Here is a 17,823-nt window from a genome sequence, read left to right on the forward strand (position 1 = left end):
TAGCTAGTTAGGATAATTTAACACAGTTTTTCTTTCTCGTAATTACAACCATATTACTTCGCTAGTACTTAGCTCGTACAAGTCGAGTCACAAGAGCTGGCATGAATGGGTCGAACGAAAGTAATGTCACTTAGACATTTTTGTAGGAAAATGACAGATCATAACATTCACATTTGAGTGAAGTGTATTAAAATAGTTAACACAAAGACTCTTTCATTCACTCATTCAATGCATTCGTGCAAGCTCTTATAAACCGACCTGTATAGATAGTTGAAACTTGACAAAATTATGAACGAAGTCGTGACATCAGCTCTATAGAGTTCCCTCCCCTGCCTCTCTCTAGGGACCGAGCGGATTGACTATAAATATAAGTATCTCGGTCGATTGGTGCATTGCTTCACTGACAGCAGGCTAAGGGGTACCCCCCACCACCCAAACCGATCCATCAAGCAATTGTGAAAATATTGGAAGGTTAGGAATCCAGTGATTTTGTGATTTTTTTTTAATTTTAATTTTTTTACTTAAAAAGTGTCGTTGTGATTTCAGTTCGACTGAAAATGAAGACCAGGACGTTGTTATTATGCTTAGGTGAGTTTTGTTTAAATTATTTAACTAGAGTTTACCCTCGGCTTTGCATGCGTAAACTATTAGAGCATTTAAATACCGGAACTTAACAATTTCAAAATTTATCTAAGTTATATTTCTAAAAAAAACCAGATCGGTTCATAACTGACTTTCTGAAGTAGAGAACCTCTTCTTTTTTGAAGTCGGTTAAAAATATTAATACGAATGAGTTCGATAAGTTTAATCAATCAATAAAAATAAAGAAAACATTTATACATTACAAGGAATAAAATAAACCAATACAAAACGAGTCCTTGAAAATATGCTCCGATAACTATGATACGAAAACTACCATTAACTGTTTGGCTTATGGCTAATTGTCCACTCGTATAAAAATTTAAAAATGCCCCGAACAAGAGTCTCTAAGGGCGCTACCTCTGTTTCCGGGTCCCTTTCAGAATTTAGTTTAGTTTTGTAGAGACTTCTGTCCAGGACTTTGAAATCTGTAACATATCAAAATCTCAGGGAATTTAACTGAAACCACATTTTCTATACTTTAGCTCCGGGGTCCTTTTTGGACTCCACCCATACATGCTATTTTAAAAAGATAAACATTTATAAAGCGATAAATAAAAGCACTATCTATCTTTAATACCAAATTCGTATATCTGCGGGACCTACGTAATTTTCCGGGATAAAATCTATTCTGTGTGCTTCCCAGAGGGTCTCAAACTTAATTTAAAGTGGTTCGGTGGTGAATCGTGTAGAACAGAGAGACACACATATTTTTTTGCATTTATGATATTTGAAAGGATTAAAACCAGAAAAAAAACGTACAGAAAAACCTCCGCAGCGTACACCCGAAGATAATGGCAGGCATTTTAGAGGTGTACACAAATAAAAGCTTAATATTACTATTATACAACGTGTGACTTTCATAAGAACATATATTATTTTCGATACAAGCTTCTTCGCTATTAGCACTGATTGTCATCACATCACAATCTCTTCTCTCACGACAATCTCGCTCTACCTAGCCCCTTGGCTGGGGCTGATCTTAGAAAGCATTATAGCTAAACCGTCAATTACTGTCCACCGTTCAATAATAAACAGAGTTCCTTTTTAGTATAAGGTGTCAATTACTGGCCACCTTATACTACTTAAAATGAATTATTTTTAAAGAATTATCCAAACGTCTTTCGGATACCACAGGGGACCGAAGAGCTGGCAGCTTCCTCGCACAACGTATCAACATTGCTATACAGCTATAGGTACAGCGAGGAAATGCTGCCAGCATCTTTGGGTCCATGCCGCGGGGGGATACTTTTTTAAATATTTTTTTTCTAGTTATAGGTACTAGTTTGTTTTACTTTCATTAATATTTTTTTTATTTTAAGTAGCCTGTATAGTGTCCCACTGCTGGGCAAAGGCCTTCCCTCTTGACCTCCACAACTCCAGTTCTGACGCAATGTCAGGCCAGTCCTTTGCGTACGTGTCCAGATCGTCCCGCCATCTCCTTCTCGGTCTGCCTCGATGTCGCTGGCCGTTATCCGGCACCCACCAAGTAACTGTGCGAGCCCACCTTTGTGGGTGCATGCGACAGACGTGTCCAGCCCAGTCCCATTTTAGCTAAGCAGTCTTTTTCCCAACGTCGGTTATGCGTGTTTTTGAGCGCAGCGTGGTGTTCCGGATTCTGTCCATCCGCTTCACACCTAATATGCTACGCTCTATCACTCTTTGGCAAACCTTAAGTTTGGACTTTTGATTTTCAGTCAGGGACCATGTTTGTGCACCGTAGGTTAGGAGGATTAATATTTTTAAATTAGTTTAATTATTGTGTTACTAAAAATCTAAATGAGTTCTGGTCACTGAAAGGTTATTGGTTATTGAAAGGTGGCCAGTAATTGTCGATTTACCTATGTAACTGTAAAAAATGTTATAAAGTCTAATGTCTACGACGGTGCTACGAAGCTTACGTAACCGTTGCTACGTCGTAGCCATGTGTTAGATGCGCTCGCGGTGCATCACGTTTGGGCGGAAACATGCCTCAACGCTTGGGGCTGATACGAAATTAGAAAATCGAAGTTCGTACCGTACCGTCCCTGTCACTCTCGTACTAGATAAAATTAGCGTCAGCGGGACGGCAAGAGACGAAGTTCGAATTTTGCACTTCGTTCGTAGTAGAGGGCCTGATATCTGTTAAATGAAAATTGCGACGGTAAATTGCTAAAACTATTTTGACGTTTCGATCTCGTTGCAGCGACCGAGGTCACGAGTAGAATGCGGCCATTCTCATTTTATTGTGCACCTGACTAGTTACCGTACCGCTTTTTTGTTAGGCAAAAGCGACACGGCACTGAAACTGAGTGCACATCTAGAAATTTTATCCATTTACATTTATCTGTGCACTCAAGTCTAATTACCGTGTCACTAGTGCGGGAAAAAAGAGGTATGGTAATTAGACAGGTGCACAATAAAATGAGAATGGCCGAATTTAAGTGTAGGGTGTTTTTGTTTTATAATGTTTAATCGAAACATATCGTCGTGGATAAGTCCCGGGTGTGTTATTAATTTATGAGTAAAATTCGTGAAATTTTAAAACGTAATTTACAATTTCATTCTATATTAGTTTACCTAAGGCCCGTTGTTTGATCAGTAGTTAAAGATACTAATAGTATGGTTGTTAGGTTTGCCATACATTTTAACTATTAGTTTGTTTACCTACTGATCAAATAACGGTAGCTATGTGGAGAGGATAAAAAATACGAAACATTAGACTATTGTCATAAAAAAATAGTCTATCAGTTAGATTATTCGAAAATATTTGACACGCATTTTTTCTTTTGTCAATTAAACAATAAATTATGACGATATTGCCAGTTTCAATTCTGCGTGACGTCACGCCATGCGACATCATATCGCAGAGTACTTGATTTTCCACGAGATGTGCGAGCATGTGTTACGAGGCATGTTTGTCGTGAACAGTGGCGTAGCTAGGTAACCAAAGGCTCTAGGGCAAAAAATAAACTAGGGCCCCAACAAAACTTTTGAAAATCGTTTGTTCCGTATTCGTCGTGTTCCAAATTCGACTTACTCCAGATTTGTCATTTATAGTTTGTGTCAGAGTCCGAGGGACCCCTGGCACTGTCCCGTCTAGCTTTCCGGTAGCTACGCCACTGTTCGTGAACCAATAGAAACGCTTCATTTACCTACCTAATCTCGCTCCGCTCAGCTGTGTTTCCACTAAATCGGGTAGCTCCGCTGAGCGAGCCGCCTCGCATGGCAGGCATTTTCGGTGCGATTTTGAGCCTTGTATCGAATAAGATCATACCTCATGCGTTTTCCCCGAAGACCCCGCTCTACAGATGTGATTGGTTCATGAAAAACAACACATCCTGCAACAGATCCCCGCACATCTCTACTGGAAACGTAGTTACTTCGGATGTTATCGTATTTCTGAGTTTTCTAGATGGTTAAAACACTCATTATACCTCTGACTAGTGAAAGAAATGTAACCAAACAAAACGTTACATAGTAGCCCGTTTTGTAAAAACTCCACCGGCGTTTCCTGTGCTAATTATGCACACGCCAATAACACATAATTAGTTTAATAATACGTTACGAGTGTTTAGGTAATGCTTTCTTTAATTCATTTATGAATGTTGCATTGTTTTGACTTTTTGTTGCGGTTGCACGCACGTGTAATTAGTAGGCTTGGGACTTTTGGATGCTCGCCGTGGTTCTAGAATCCACGGAGTCGTCATTATGTTAAAATATTTGTTTCGAAGTCAAAGTCAAAGTGTAAAAATAAAGCATTAGATAAGAGTTAATTTTTCAAAACACAGGCTGTATTAGATGTCATACATGGTTTATGCTGTATGATAAACACGTTATTATAACTGCAATTAATTTAATCATAAATCTATTAAACACACAAGTCACAGTGACTTTGACTTCGAAAAAAATAATCTTGATCAAATTAATGTGACTACATGAAAAGCACAATAAAAGAAATCATCAAAATCGGTTCATTTAAAAAAAACTGAGGGCTTATAAAAAATATACAGTCGAATTAAGAACTTGCATACCATAAATATGTAAATAGGATAACATTGCAAATACAGTTAAAAAAAACTTGTAATAAAAATTACATTTTAACAAAACTTATTGTTCGAAGTCAAAGTCAAAATATCTTTATTGAATTTAGGCTATACAAGCACTTATGAATACGAAAATAAAATATATCTGTAGATTAGGGTTTGGAAAAACCTCTGTTGAAAAGAATCCAGAAACACAACGAGGTGATTTACTATCATTCGGAGCAAATGGAAAATCGTCTACTTGAATTGACCATTCTGAATTTGGACCAAAATGAATACCATCCAAAGTGAAATTTGTCAAAATGTAATGTGCTGAAAATATTTACAACCAAATTTATTTTTGTTGTAAATGCACAAATGGAATATTGTCCATTATAAATTATTAACAAAATGAAATACCTAAGCAATAAATGAATGTTGTCTAAGTCAAATAATAACTTAATATTATGTTTGTTTTTATAATTCGTCATAATTTCTGAATGTACGCAAATACAAGTGGTCGTTTTTTTTCGGCGTACATCAAGTTTGTAAATTTTTCCACGGGATAAGATTCAATTTTCGATTATATTCAGGATGTACAATTTTCCTTGTTCATGTATTTCAAATTGTCATTTTTCTGCTTTGACGTATTTGACGTATGAATTTTGAGTTGTCCATTTTCCATTTGCACCAAATGACAGTAAATCAACGAGGTAACTATATCATATGAGTGCGTTTACGTTTTAAACAGATATACAATGTTATTTAATGAATAATGATTTATATCACAAGTATTGTACACAACTATATTTTTTAACTCACAATTAGTAGATTCGCTATTTGGGGAGGGATCGCCAATGCGATAAAATGCAATATTTCCAAATACTCGTATCCCTGTCCATGATATAATTCTTTATATTATAATATGCCTTAGATATAAATGTCTTCTTGCCAATACATAATTTGAATTATGTATCTGTTTGATGAATATTTTTATTGTTCGCTTGTCTAACCACTTGTCCCCCCCCCCCCCCCAGCCGTGGCGATAGCGTCGTCGGCGCCGGTCCCCGCAGCGCAGGCGGAGTACGACTACGAATACGAGGCAGCTGCGCCCGCGCAGGCTCAGGAGCCGCAAGAGTCCGCCAGCCACTATGACGCTTACATACAAGACGTCAAAGCGGCCGCCTCGGGGCCCAAGAAAGGTAACACAGAATAATAAAAAAACCGGTGAAGTGCGAGTCGGACTCGCGCACGAAGGGTTCCGTACTATCTATACAACATTTTTAGACATTAGCAAAAAAACGGCAAAAATCAAGTTAGTTATATAGGAGCCCCCCTTAAATATTTATTTCATTTTAATTGAATTAATTATTTTTAAAGTGATTATACAACTAAAGATTCTGTGGATATTTGCAAGCGTCTACCTGTAGCCGTTATTAATATCAAGCAAAGAACGGCAAAACAATCACGTTTGCTGTATGGGAGCCCCCTTAAATATTAATTTTATTCTGTTTTTAGTATTTGTTGTTATAGCGGCTATAGTAATACATAATGTGTGAAAATTTCAAGTGTCTAACTATTACGACTCGACATACAGCGGAGTCAGTAATAAAGCTTCGTTGGCACCCTTTGGGTACGGAACCCTAAAAAAATAACAAAATCTTATTATTATCTTATTTTTTATAAACATATTATTTTAGGTCACCTTTCAAATGTTAAATTTCAAATGTTAATGTTTCATTCAATATAGTTATATTAACAGATAAGTACCCTATTTTTACCCTATTTTTTTCCGTTAACTTTGTCAGAAGGGCCAGGTCATTTAGATATAGAAACCACCTAGCAACTAATTAATCTTTTGGCCAAATAGTTTTTTTTTTCAAACATTATAGCTTAAAATATCATAATTCTTGATTAATTTTTAAACTAGAAACACACTGACGCCGGGGGCGGAGCGGCGCGGAGGCGATGCCGGTTGTTATATTCGAACTAACGTGAAAGAGGCCACACAGAATACCGCACCACGCTTATTTTTCGCGCGGTATTCTGTATGCCCTCTTTCATGTTAGCTCGAATATTACAACCGGTACCGCCCCCGCGCCGCGCCACACCTCCCCGCTACCACTTTCTGCGTGTTTCAAGCTACGGCCACTGTAGTGTCTCGGCGAAATGAACTTCATCTGACCTATTGAATGTTCCCTTAAAGTTAACGTAAATCAAAAACAAAAAAAGCAAGTTAGTAAGAGAGTGGTTTTTCCGTGCATCTATATTTCAGTTTGTATTTTCAATTTTGGTTTTACGGGATGACCGTAAAAGTAAAAATTTGGAATTGAAATAAAAAATACAAAAAGATTCCAAAAAAACAATCTTAAGTTAGTAAGAGCTAATGATACTCAGAGTTACGCCAGTCATCTCATTAACGTTCTATTCAGTCAATGAAGCGTAAAAAGTTACGCATCAATAAAAAATGCATTATGTGTTCAGGAAAACGGATGTTGGCTAATTTACATAAAACGTTTTTGCATGTATATATGTAACGTGTCATGTAATTTGTGTGAATGAAACTGTAGTGTATCGAATGTGAGTTCTTGGTTCTTGTCGTCCCACGTGATGAGCGTCTAAGGTCGTCCCTTCATCTGTGTTTCGGCCTCTACTTCATGTCCATTGTTAAGCATCTATTCTGTGATAACTTTGGCTTAAAGTTTCGGGTACATTCGGCAAACAGGGTGCCCTTCGCAAGGTGTAATTTTATTCCTAAATTTTTTTAAGGTTGGTTTTTAGAGTCTTTTTGTGTGTTTTAGTGTCGCTGCTTAAGTAACTAAATAAGAAACAAACAAGCTGAGATATGTGGTGCATAGGAGAAATTTGTGTCTATACTCCTGTCCAGTGGTGGTGTAGCGGTATAGCACGCAGCACGGAATGCTGAGGACCTGGGTTCGATTCCCAGCGCTGGTCTCTTTTTCTGGTTTTTCTGTGCATCTATGTTTCAGTTTGTATTTTCGATGTAAATTTTTTTGGGCATACTTATTTTATTGCATAAAGATTTTTTTGCATACATATTTTTTTCCTAAAGCGCTTTGGTCTGTACTTGTTTAGTCTAAAAATTTTATTACTAAAATGCGAAATCCATAATATAATAATATTGCTAGATCTAATTATTATTTACTCTAATATTCCTCATCCCAGCCTATAAACGTCCCACTGTTGGGCACAGGCTTTCTCTCAGAACTCTAATATTCAATGTCCTAAAAAAATTAATGAAAATAATGAATACATATTTGATACTTGGATAGGAGAAACAGTAAAGGGGGAAGGGGGAAGCCCCCCACAAGGGGGCTCGGGTGCGGAGCCCCCGCAATAAAGAAAACCAAGGTAACATGATTGCTCAACTATAGGTTAGGTTACGTTAGTATTGTATCAAAGCGCCTCCCTCAGTTGACTTCTCCTCAGTCGTTAAATTCGTATTTGTTTTCCAGACATAAAGTTAGTGGTAACAATATTCGGAATAACAATTTTATACCTACCTATAATACATTCGACAAAAACAATGTTATACCATAAAAATGTTATACTAAGCATTTTTCCGACTAAAAATACTTATTATGAAAAACAATTTCGACCAAACAATTTTCGACATTTCAATCATTCGACGAAACGTTGTTATGCAAAACAATTTTAGACTAGTCGATATAGACCCATAATAGAGTACTTACCTAATGGATTCTACTCTTGATTCTGAGCAAAACTAAGTACTTTCAGGTTTCTAGTTATTTAAGTACCTAAGTAACATCTTGTATTGTGGTACTCAAAAAGGAGCCATTGTGCTGTATTATTGAAAACTTACATCAAAAAACATAATTTTATCTTAGTTTGTAAGTTTCCGTACTGCATTCTATCGAAGCGCGTATAATGGGTTACGGAAACACTCATGGGCAAATCTAGCTCACACGCCTTTATAAATCCCCTTACCCCAGGTTTCAGCCAAGGTAGCGGTCTCCGGACCATAGCCGTCGGCTCCGCCAACCAGGCAAAGACCGCGCTGGGCAACCAGAACGCCGCCGGCCACCAGGCCGCCTACGTCGCTAAGAACACGCTTGCGCAGTCCGCCGCGCAGGCCAGCGCTACCGCGCAGGCGGCGCTTGCTGGCAAACAGGTTGGCAATAAAAAAACCCAACCATAAAAATTTCATTTGATACAAGTGTTACTTGACTGTACTTGCATTGTCACCCAAACTTCATTTGCATACCAAATTTCATGTCGATGCTATTAAGCGTTGAAGAGTTCCGTCCTGCGGAGACGATCCTGGCTGGACTACCAGGATATCACTACTAGATTATTATATTGTCACGCAATTTACATAAGTATTCCAAATTCAAGTCAATACGACTACTGAAAGGTCTTTGCGAGGCCCTTTGTCCTTCGTGAAAAGTAGGTAGGTATGTGATGCGAAAATAAAGTAAAAAAAAAACTATATTTTTTTATATTTGCTTGGTTTGTTGCGCGAGGCCCCTGCAAGAGCGAGGCCCTGGGCGATTGCCCTGTTCGCCACCCCTTAAGGCCGCCACTGAGTGTAATGGTGGTGGCTAGTAAAATTATTAAATAAAAGACACTGTGTAAAAATCAAACTAAACAGCAGATTATCTTCATCATCATCATCCCAGCCTATACACTCCCACTGCTGGCCACAGGCCTCCTCTCAGACAATACTTACATACATAACGTTAATTTTCTCCTGGAGCTCATAGACTAATGTCCTCACGTTACCCAGGTCATCCTCTCCGGGCTGGAGCAACAAGTCCGGGACGCCAAGGTGGCGCTCCAGGGTGAAGAGATGCAGCTCCAACAGGCCAAGAGAGCGGCGCAGGCGGCGGCGCAGGCCGCTCAGCAGGCTATGCACCAAGTAAGTCCATCATCATCATCATCATATCGGCCGTAGGACGTCCAGTGTTGGACAAGGCCTCCCCATAAAGTCAGTCTACATTAAACTTAGGGTGAGCTAAAGGTTAATAACCTCAGAACGTTACGTGTTAATAACAAGCTCTCATAAATGTCAAAAAATCTACCACCGGTAACAACCACCTACCACCGGAAAGAAAAACATCTGTTGAGAAGAATCCTGAAAGTAACTCAACGTGGTATCTATTTTCTTTGATGAACTATACTCCGTTTAATTTAAGGTTTGAATTAACGGTCAAGTTGTAACACACTTTTCTCGGTATTTCGAACACAAATGGACTAAAAATACCTACATGTAGATTTATTAGCGGTATTTATTATGTTTTTACTATAGAAGTTAACACAATTTTAAATAGTTTCTTTGTTTCATTTAAAAAAGGGGGCAATTTTTACCGTTAAGTTTCAAATTTTAAAATAAATGGGTATAAAACAATTGTTATGGCTATCATAAAAGGTCACGGGTGAGCAAATTAATTGTTTTAGTTCATTGATATGGACCTCCGCAAAGTACGCTTGATTCAATAAATTATCAATTTTTTTATTAATAGATTTACAATGCTATTTTATAATTTACACCACAAGTATTTAGTACAACTAAAGACTTCTCTTCAATTTAACAGACCTTGTGGTACCCCACATATTATTACGAAAATATAGGGCATTAGCACGAACTTTGTTAAGCTTTAAATAAAAAAAAAAAATGTGTCAAAATGTGTAAAAAAGGTCTTTTTTAATGAACCACAGACAAGTGCTAGAACCACTTACAGAAGTTCCTAATACATTTTATAACGCCTTGTATAACCTGACATTGACCCATTTCCGGCCCCACTTAGTAACGTACCTCATCAACTACTAGTTAAATTGACAATGAACTTTTTGTTACAAAAATGCAAATGCAATACCAACTAAGAAATGTTCTAAAAAATATATTAAAAAATTCGATCCGAATTGAAATTGCTCTGTACAAAAACCGGTTGCGTAAAGACAACGGCGGCGAAACAGTTTACGTAATATAAATAATAATTGAAGTGTCGCAACTATGTTATATCGGAAATAATGTTTAAACGACATTGTTTGGGAGAATATTAACAGTAATTGGCTAGTGCTTTTTTTAACTGTTCGACCTCAATTTAATAGAGTCCACTTTATTTTGTGCATCATTGTATTAATTTAAAGATTGCTCTTTTTCCGATTTATTTTCATTATGCGCAAAGAAAGTTAGGAAATTTACATATTAGTTTATTGAATGATTATTACGAATTAGTTTATTTTTTAATACGGAGATATAATGGCAAGCAAGAAATAACAAAAAGGGATTAAGAATTCGTTCCCCCTTTTTTAGAGTAAGCAATTTGCTGTTTTGTAATAAACGTATTTTTTATGTGTATGTATGGTACGTACGTATGTATGTAAACTATTTATTGCACATGAAGTCTTTCGACAGCTAACCTAATTAAGAATTGTTTTAAGTTATGAATCCCGAATTCTCTTTTGTTTTGCTTGATTTATTTTTATAGTAACCTTAATCAAATCGTGGATGCTTCTAATATCATTAAACATTCAACGAAAAAGACATCGATATGGCGACAATTACAAATAAATGTATACACGACTTTATTGACTTAAAATTAAAGTAATCTATACATACTTTTATAATGTTGTAGTTGACTGTACTAAGTAAATGCTCCATTTTCATCTTTGCTATGTTTTCATACTTACTATGTTTATCTCTTATTATAACATGTGGGCAAATTAATAGCGTTCAAAAATTCTAAATCGCTTCCGCCATTATGATTACTAAAGATTCTTTTATTTTATTACTAAAGAAGCAAGATCTAGCGACATCTTGCGCCACGTCCAGTAAACTTGCAAATAATTGTAAAAAACTGCTCTTGCGCAGCCGTCTTTGTCACGTGCGATATGTCCCAACAACGATCTAGATCGCTTGCCAAACAAAATTAACTGCATAATTAATTGGATATAGTTGACAAGCATAATGAAATGATAACGTATTTATTTAAATTATAATAATAATATAAACTTACTAGTTACATTTTATTAAAATACGTTGCTAATATTATAATTAAAAATATTTAGTTTTGCTTTATTTCGATTTATTTGATACTTATTTAATGGTAAGCGATACAGAAAACAGGTACCTACACAGAAAGAAAATAGCTTATAAACTAAAGACAAATCTAAAACTAAATTAAATGAAACAATAAGGCAATAAAATAAAAAATTAAAAACCACAAAAATATGAATAATTAAAAATAATAATATAAATAATTTTATTGCTATTTGGATCATGGATTGTTAGTAAGCAAAACATTAATCTTATTTTAGCACATTTTTTTTTTACAATGAAAAAACTTCACTCGATCAAAAAATTATAAGAAGACACTGTGTTATTCATCATCATTATCATCTCAGGCCTCTTCTCAGAATGAGAGCGCTTGTGCCGTAGTTCCCATACGGGCCCAGTGTCGATTGGGAACTTCACAGACACCATAGAATGGTTGTGCATGTTTCCGCACGATGTTTTCTTTTACCGTAAATTGGTAAACCGTGGTAAATTTCAAATGTAATTTGAAAGATGTAGGTCAAAGTACTGAACTACCATAGCCTTTTTTTTATGTACGGCGTAAAAAAAAAGTAAAAGCGTGTAAAATATTTGTATCTTATTTTAATGTCTGTGTGTCACTCTAGCTTCAGTTCTAAGAAGCTTAGTAACAAAACTATCGACCATTTTTAGTATCAAGCATGCCTATCGTTATGACTCGATATTGTTTCACAACAAGAAATGAATTAAATGCTCCATTAGACACGAATTGGTTTATCTAATCATTGAACCTTTGATCTATTGAGAAAAATTATATAGGTAACTAATTGCATTTCTGCAACACACAGACAAACATTATTCAATAGAAAATTACGGCCGAAACAGCAAAATGCCGTATATATGAGAATCTGGCAAACAATTTCATATTTGCGGCCTTTGCTGTTGAAACGCTTGGTCCGTGGGGTCCCGAAGCAAAAAAACAATTTACATTTAAAAAAAAGAAGCTTGCCCGTTCCACGGGCGACCATAGGGCTGGCTCTTTCCTCGGTCAACGAATTGGCATTGCCATACAACGAGGATACGCAGACAGCCTTATGGGCACCCTGCCCAATAGCAACGACTTGGGCGATATTAGATTTTTAGGATCACAGTAAGTTAGTTTTAGTTCTTTTTTTTATTTATTTCTGTAAATTATTATATATATTATTTGTTTGTTTATAAATAAATTCCTCATTCAATAGATCTGTAACAATTTTAGAAGTAAGAAGAACAAAGTAGTTAGGTAAGTAATAAAAAATCGACAGGTATTTTTACTGAACAACGCTGTTAGGTTAATTTTTGTCAATCGTCCCATTATACTCAGCGGCACAAAATTTGACCCACACCACATGTACAAAATTACCTATTATTGCATACATTTGAGGGCTAGATTTTTTTGCCGCTCAGTATATTTATTTTATACGATATTTTTTTTAAATATACGAGCATCAAAGCAATTGCAATATTTTTCTAGCAACAAAATTTTGTACAAAGTTCAAGGTAAAAAAAAACAATAGATCATTGATCTTACGATCTTACGTAGTAACCTTATATCATAATGAAATTTAATACAACAACGTAAAGGTCAACGCCACTATGCCACACGCGATTATCTGAAGTTAGAAAGTGTTTGTGGTCGTAACCCGCAGATTTTCACGTATAAAGTTACTTTGCTGTAGCTTTAAGGACTCATACAGCACATTGGGCGCGGCTCAACATATAAAAGAACATTTGAAACAATTTGATGTACTCAAGCAGCAAACTTTACAGTTAGGTACCATCAGCAGCAAAAACTGTATCCATGTTTTGGTCCTTCCAGTAAAATTCACTTGCTAACTTAACAATCTTTATTTCATTTCATCTTATCTTTACCTATATAACAATCTGTGACAAAGATTTTGGGAATTGTGAAACTCCATCCAATGAAGTAATCCTGACTTCAATTATTAATAATAATAATATTTTATTTCGACCAACATAGGATCAATAGTGTTAGTAATACATAAAGCCTAATTCTAGTGTTAGTTACGCTACACCTTAGTCAGTACATTAACCATACTGCAATGATTAATGTACTGACAATCGATCCTCTGCGCGAATGTAATGAATCCACTTGCTCACTTAACAGTTTTATTTTCCAGGTAAACGTGATCCAAGCCGCCCTGAACGCTGCGCAAGCGACGTCGGAAAACGCTAACGAGGCAGCGTCGCAAGCGGCGGGAGAGCTGGGAGCACAAACAGCCATGGTGGGCGCCGCCAGACAACGGCTGGGATCCCTTCAGGAGCAGCTGCACGGAGTCAGGATCGACTTCGAAGCCACGCAGGCTGCGGCCCGGAAGGCTCAGGTATGTGGGAATTGCAGCACCCTTGGCTTGGAGATAGGCGAAGTCAGAATATCTATTCAATGAGTGCTTTCTGATTGGTGGAATATCGCTAGATAGTGTTAGAATTGTGAGGAGGCTTCGCTTCATAAAAAAATGAGCCAATGTCAAATAAGACTGTAACGTCAAATGGACCTTTCGTCTACGGTGACATCTAGCGATATTTTTGCAATTAAAACTCTTATTGTCGGCTAAGCGAATATATTTCATTTTCGAGACCCCTGTGAGGTCGGGGGCCCAGAACACAGTCCCTGTGAGCCCTTATTGGTAATACTGTACTTTCAGTCCTGTGGGACGGCTGTAGGTTGGGTTAAGAAAATAAGGCGTCCAGACCTTGAAGTCTACATTATGAACCAGATTGACTCCTGTCCTTTATAGAAACTTTACCTTTTTAAAGGATCGATCTTTTTCCTAAATCTTTTCTTTCTACCGATTATACGGTAATTATTTTGTTGCTCAAGTATAAAAAAGGGGTTTCTTGTTCTTTGATACAGGAATCGCAAAAGGCAGCAGTGCTCATATACGAGGACGTCACTATTGATGTCTTCTTCTAAAACAATTTCCAGAGAAGATTGTTTGATATTTATTTTTTTCGTCGTTTGGATATGAAATAAACGGTCGAATATCAGTCTTCTCTTTTCTTTCTTAACCTAATTTGTTCAATGACCTTTCTTATAATTCTTTTTATTCTCTCTTGCTTACTAGCTTTAAGAAGGATAGAAATCGTTTATTGCCATAAAAACATACACCTAAGTATTTGGGATAATTGGTCTGCTGCCTAACATCAGACCACTTTTTTTTATCAAATAGCTGACATTATTAGGACTGCGGTCTGGGGATAGAGGAGGGGGGAAGGGGTGAGACGAGTTGAAGGGGGGGGGGTGTATTCCGTAGGTATGCGTATTGCAACTAATAGTCAAAACAATATCTTGTGCGAAATTCATGCATTCCCAATCCAAACTTGAACAGCCATTCTATGGTGTCGGAAGGACTCGGCGGCGCCATACACCGCAGCTCTAACTCTCAGGGGACTGGAATCATAAACCAGAAACCTAGGGCTACCTTTAAATGCAGGGCTCCGTTACCCCCAGAGATGTGCGAGGATGTGTTGCGAGGAACACATTGTTGTTTTTCATGAACCAATAGAAACGCTTCATTTACCTCGACTCGCTCCGCTCAGCTGTTTCCACCAGAAATGTGCTGTGCGAGGCGAGGCCAAATGAAGTGTTTTATTAGTTACTGAAAAACACGTTCCTCGCAACACATCCTCACACATTATTGGTGGAAATGCAGCTTAAGGCAAAAATTAAAATGTATATTAAATCACCAGGCGGCGGCGCAGCAGGCTCAAGCAAATGCTGCAGAAGCAGCAGCCAAGGCAGCAGCGGCTGGTCTTAGCGCCAACCAGAAACCTGCCCACGACGCTTCCCACGAAGGTACGACCTATGAGGAGTACTCTCAGCCAGCCCAGGAGGCACCACAAGAGTACTATATCAACGTTCAGTCGAACTACCAACATTAGTAGCTAAGATTTAGTCAAATTTGGTTTTGAGTTTTTTGATGATCCGACAACCATGTCGTCAATATACATTTTTGTTTATGATTGAAATTGCTAAGGGCATTTGTGTTGAATAAAAGTTTTTTTTGTGATGGTAGTTTGAGCATGTGAAGGTTGAGGATCCTAACTGAATTAACTCAAAACTCGATTAAAAATTAAAGGTTAATATGAGAATAGGGTATCATTATTTATATTAGAGATAACACTATAGTATTATTTAAAATCGTGTAAAGCATGATTTACAAAAACTAAAAATGAAGCGGTTTAAGTCTCAATTAAAAGTTAAACCGTTTTATTTTTAGTTTTAAGAAAAATACTGTTTTAAAGTTATTTAAGTAGTACTTCTGCTTAGTCAAAGTTTTGACCTGCCTACCAAGGAAACCTATTCTGATTTTAACTGATTTAACAAATAAATGTAAATAATAGTTTTTTCTACTTAGTTGTTCAAGTTTGAATTTTTTACGAAGCTTTTTTGTGATAGGTATACTTTTTTATTTCATTTTTATAGCTTTTGTAATAAAACAAAATTAATTTATTTACATAGTTGAGCAAAACTAACTTTTGATTTATATTAATACGACATAGTTGTATTGTGTAAATGACAGCCTATGTACAATCAATCGATCTACTTATAACATTACTAACAAAGAAGAAAATATTTTTTGGTTGAAAAAGGGTGTAAATGATAGTAACAAATGTTAAAATGTTCATAGTATTATTTGGCTAAATTTCATTTCGTAGTTATTTAAAATTTCCGGCGAAACAAACATTCGGCGAAACGGTAAATTTTCAAATAAAGTATATTATTTTTAATAAATGAAACTACAAGTAAAAAGGTGCTAAAATGGCTATGTAGTACGTATGTTGACATTAGTTTATTTTATAACATTGACACCCTTTTTAACCGAATATCGAAATTGAGTGCGATGTCCGAACGCCACAATGATGGAGTTACAAACAGAGTGTATTTAAAAGAATAAATATTTTTGTAATATTATGTTATTTCAATAATTGACTGTCTCTGACTCATACTTCGACTTTGCGACTTTTTGACTTCTTGACATCTCACTTGATATCACGTGTAACGTTTATTTGACTGTTTGACTTTACACTATGTACTTACTTACTGTTTCGTACGATTGACTGACTAACCCTTGATGTTATTTTCTTACTTTATAAGATGACTAAAACTACGGATCTGTATTAAAATGGATGACGCCAGTCGACCTATCTTCTCTGCCTTGAACGGAGTACCTAATGTCTCACCGACAAACAAATTGGCAGATTTTCGTTTCATAGATTTCACAGCTAAGGGAGCGTTCGAGTATTACGTAACGCAATTTGGGGGGAGAGGGGTCTTGTAAAACGTTACGATGCGTTACAGTTTTTCAAACAACTCGAATACTTCACAGTTTTTTTGTAACAAGTACACACTATAATGTCCTCAAAAGTGGGAAATTCGCAGCATCAGTGGTTGTTCGTGACAGCCAAAAAATGCCAACTTAATTCGGAAAACTAAATAAACTAAATAGAAATGGTAATTTTGGTGTTACGTAACATTCAGGAGGGGGGAGGGGGGTACAGAAAAATGTTACGGCTCGTTACATTTAGGGGTGTAAAAAATCTCCAAAAATTGCGTTACGTATTACTTGAAGGCCCCTTAATTTGTTTGACAGAGAATGATCCGCAGATAAACGTTTGGTAAATTAATATGATTTAGGCATACGCATGATTAAATTTGTTTGGCGATCAGTTGGAAATTGTCACTATAGGTATTTATTGTTTTTTTACAAACCGTGTCGATTAAAGGTTAATCTATTCGTACTACTTGATTATTTGGAGTAGTTGCTTCGGCAGTCCATTATTATTATTACATGCAAACACTAGATTTGTTACTAGTAGAAGGGAAGAAACTTTCAAAGGAAAAAACTCAGAAAAAAAACACAGTAGGCTCATTATAGCAGCCACAGCGAATAATCCGACGAAATTAGTACCTGTTTACCTTAATTGCGTAGGTATAGGTACGTAATAAAAAAATATGCCAAACGTTACTCTGCCAAACGAAAAATCTGTGAATAGTTGTCTATGAAACGAAAATCGATGCAATAAAAGTTGATGAATCGATAGGGCACTGTTTTCATAAACCTTGCTATTTGTAAAAATAGAGTTTGCCTAAATCAGTAA

General features: G+C 36.5%; 1 protein-coding gene across 1 annotated transcript; it reads left to right on the forward strand.

Annotated features, from left to right (window-relative positions):
• Nucleotides 1-397: 397 nt before the first annotated feature.
• LOC141439447 (uncharacterized) lies at nucleotides 398-16,633 on the forward strand. Its single transcript, XM_074103733.1, has 7 exons — nucleotides 398-471; nucleotides 547-588; nucleotides 5,681-5,845; nucleotides 8,618-8,796; nucleotides 9,412-9,543; nucleotides 13,842-14,045; nucleotides 15,412-16,633. Exons 2-7 carry the CDS (start codon nucleotides 558-560, stop codon nucleotides 15,601-15,603), a joined length of 903 nt encoding a protein of 300 aa, XP_073959834.1. The 5' UTR covers nucleotides 398-471; nucleotides 547-557; the 3' UTR covers nucleotides 15,604-16,633.
• Nucleotides 16,634-17,823: the final 1,190 nt, after the last annotated feature.

This window comes from Choristoneura fumiferana, chromosome 20 (assembly GCF_025370935.1).
Source record: "Choristoneura fumiferana chromosome 20, NRCan_CFum_1, whole genome shotgun sequence".
Classification (NCBI taxonomy): Eukaryota; Metazoa; Arthropoda; class Insecta; order Lepidoptera; family Tortricidae; genus Choristoneura; species Choristoneura fumiferana.

What these genes read in the sequence shown, in the direction of transcription:
- LOC141439447 (XM_074103733.1), top strand. Translation starts at nt 558, where the DNA reads ATGAAGACCAGGACGTTGTTATTATGCTTAG. An exon ending in CGGCGCTTGCTGGCAAACAG is followed by an intron (nt 8,797 to 9,411) that starts GTTGGCAATAAA and finishes CACGTTACCCAG; the next exon opens with GTCATCCTCTCCGGGCTGGA. An exon ending in CTCAGCAGGCTATGCACCAA is followed by an intron (nt 9,544 to 13,841) that starts GTAAGTCCATCA and finishes TTTATTTTCCAG; the next exon opens with GTAAACGTGATCCAAGCCGC.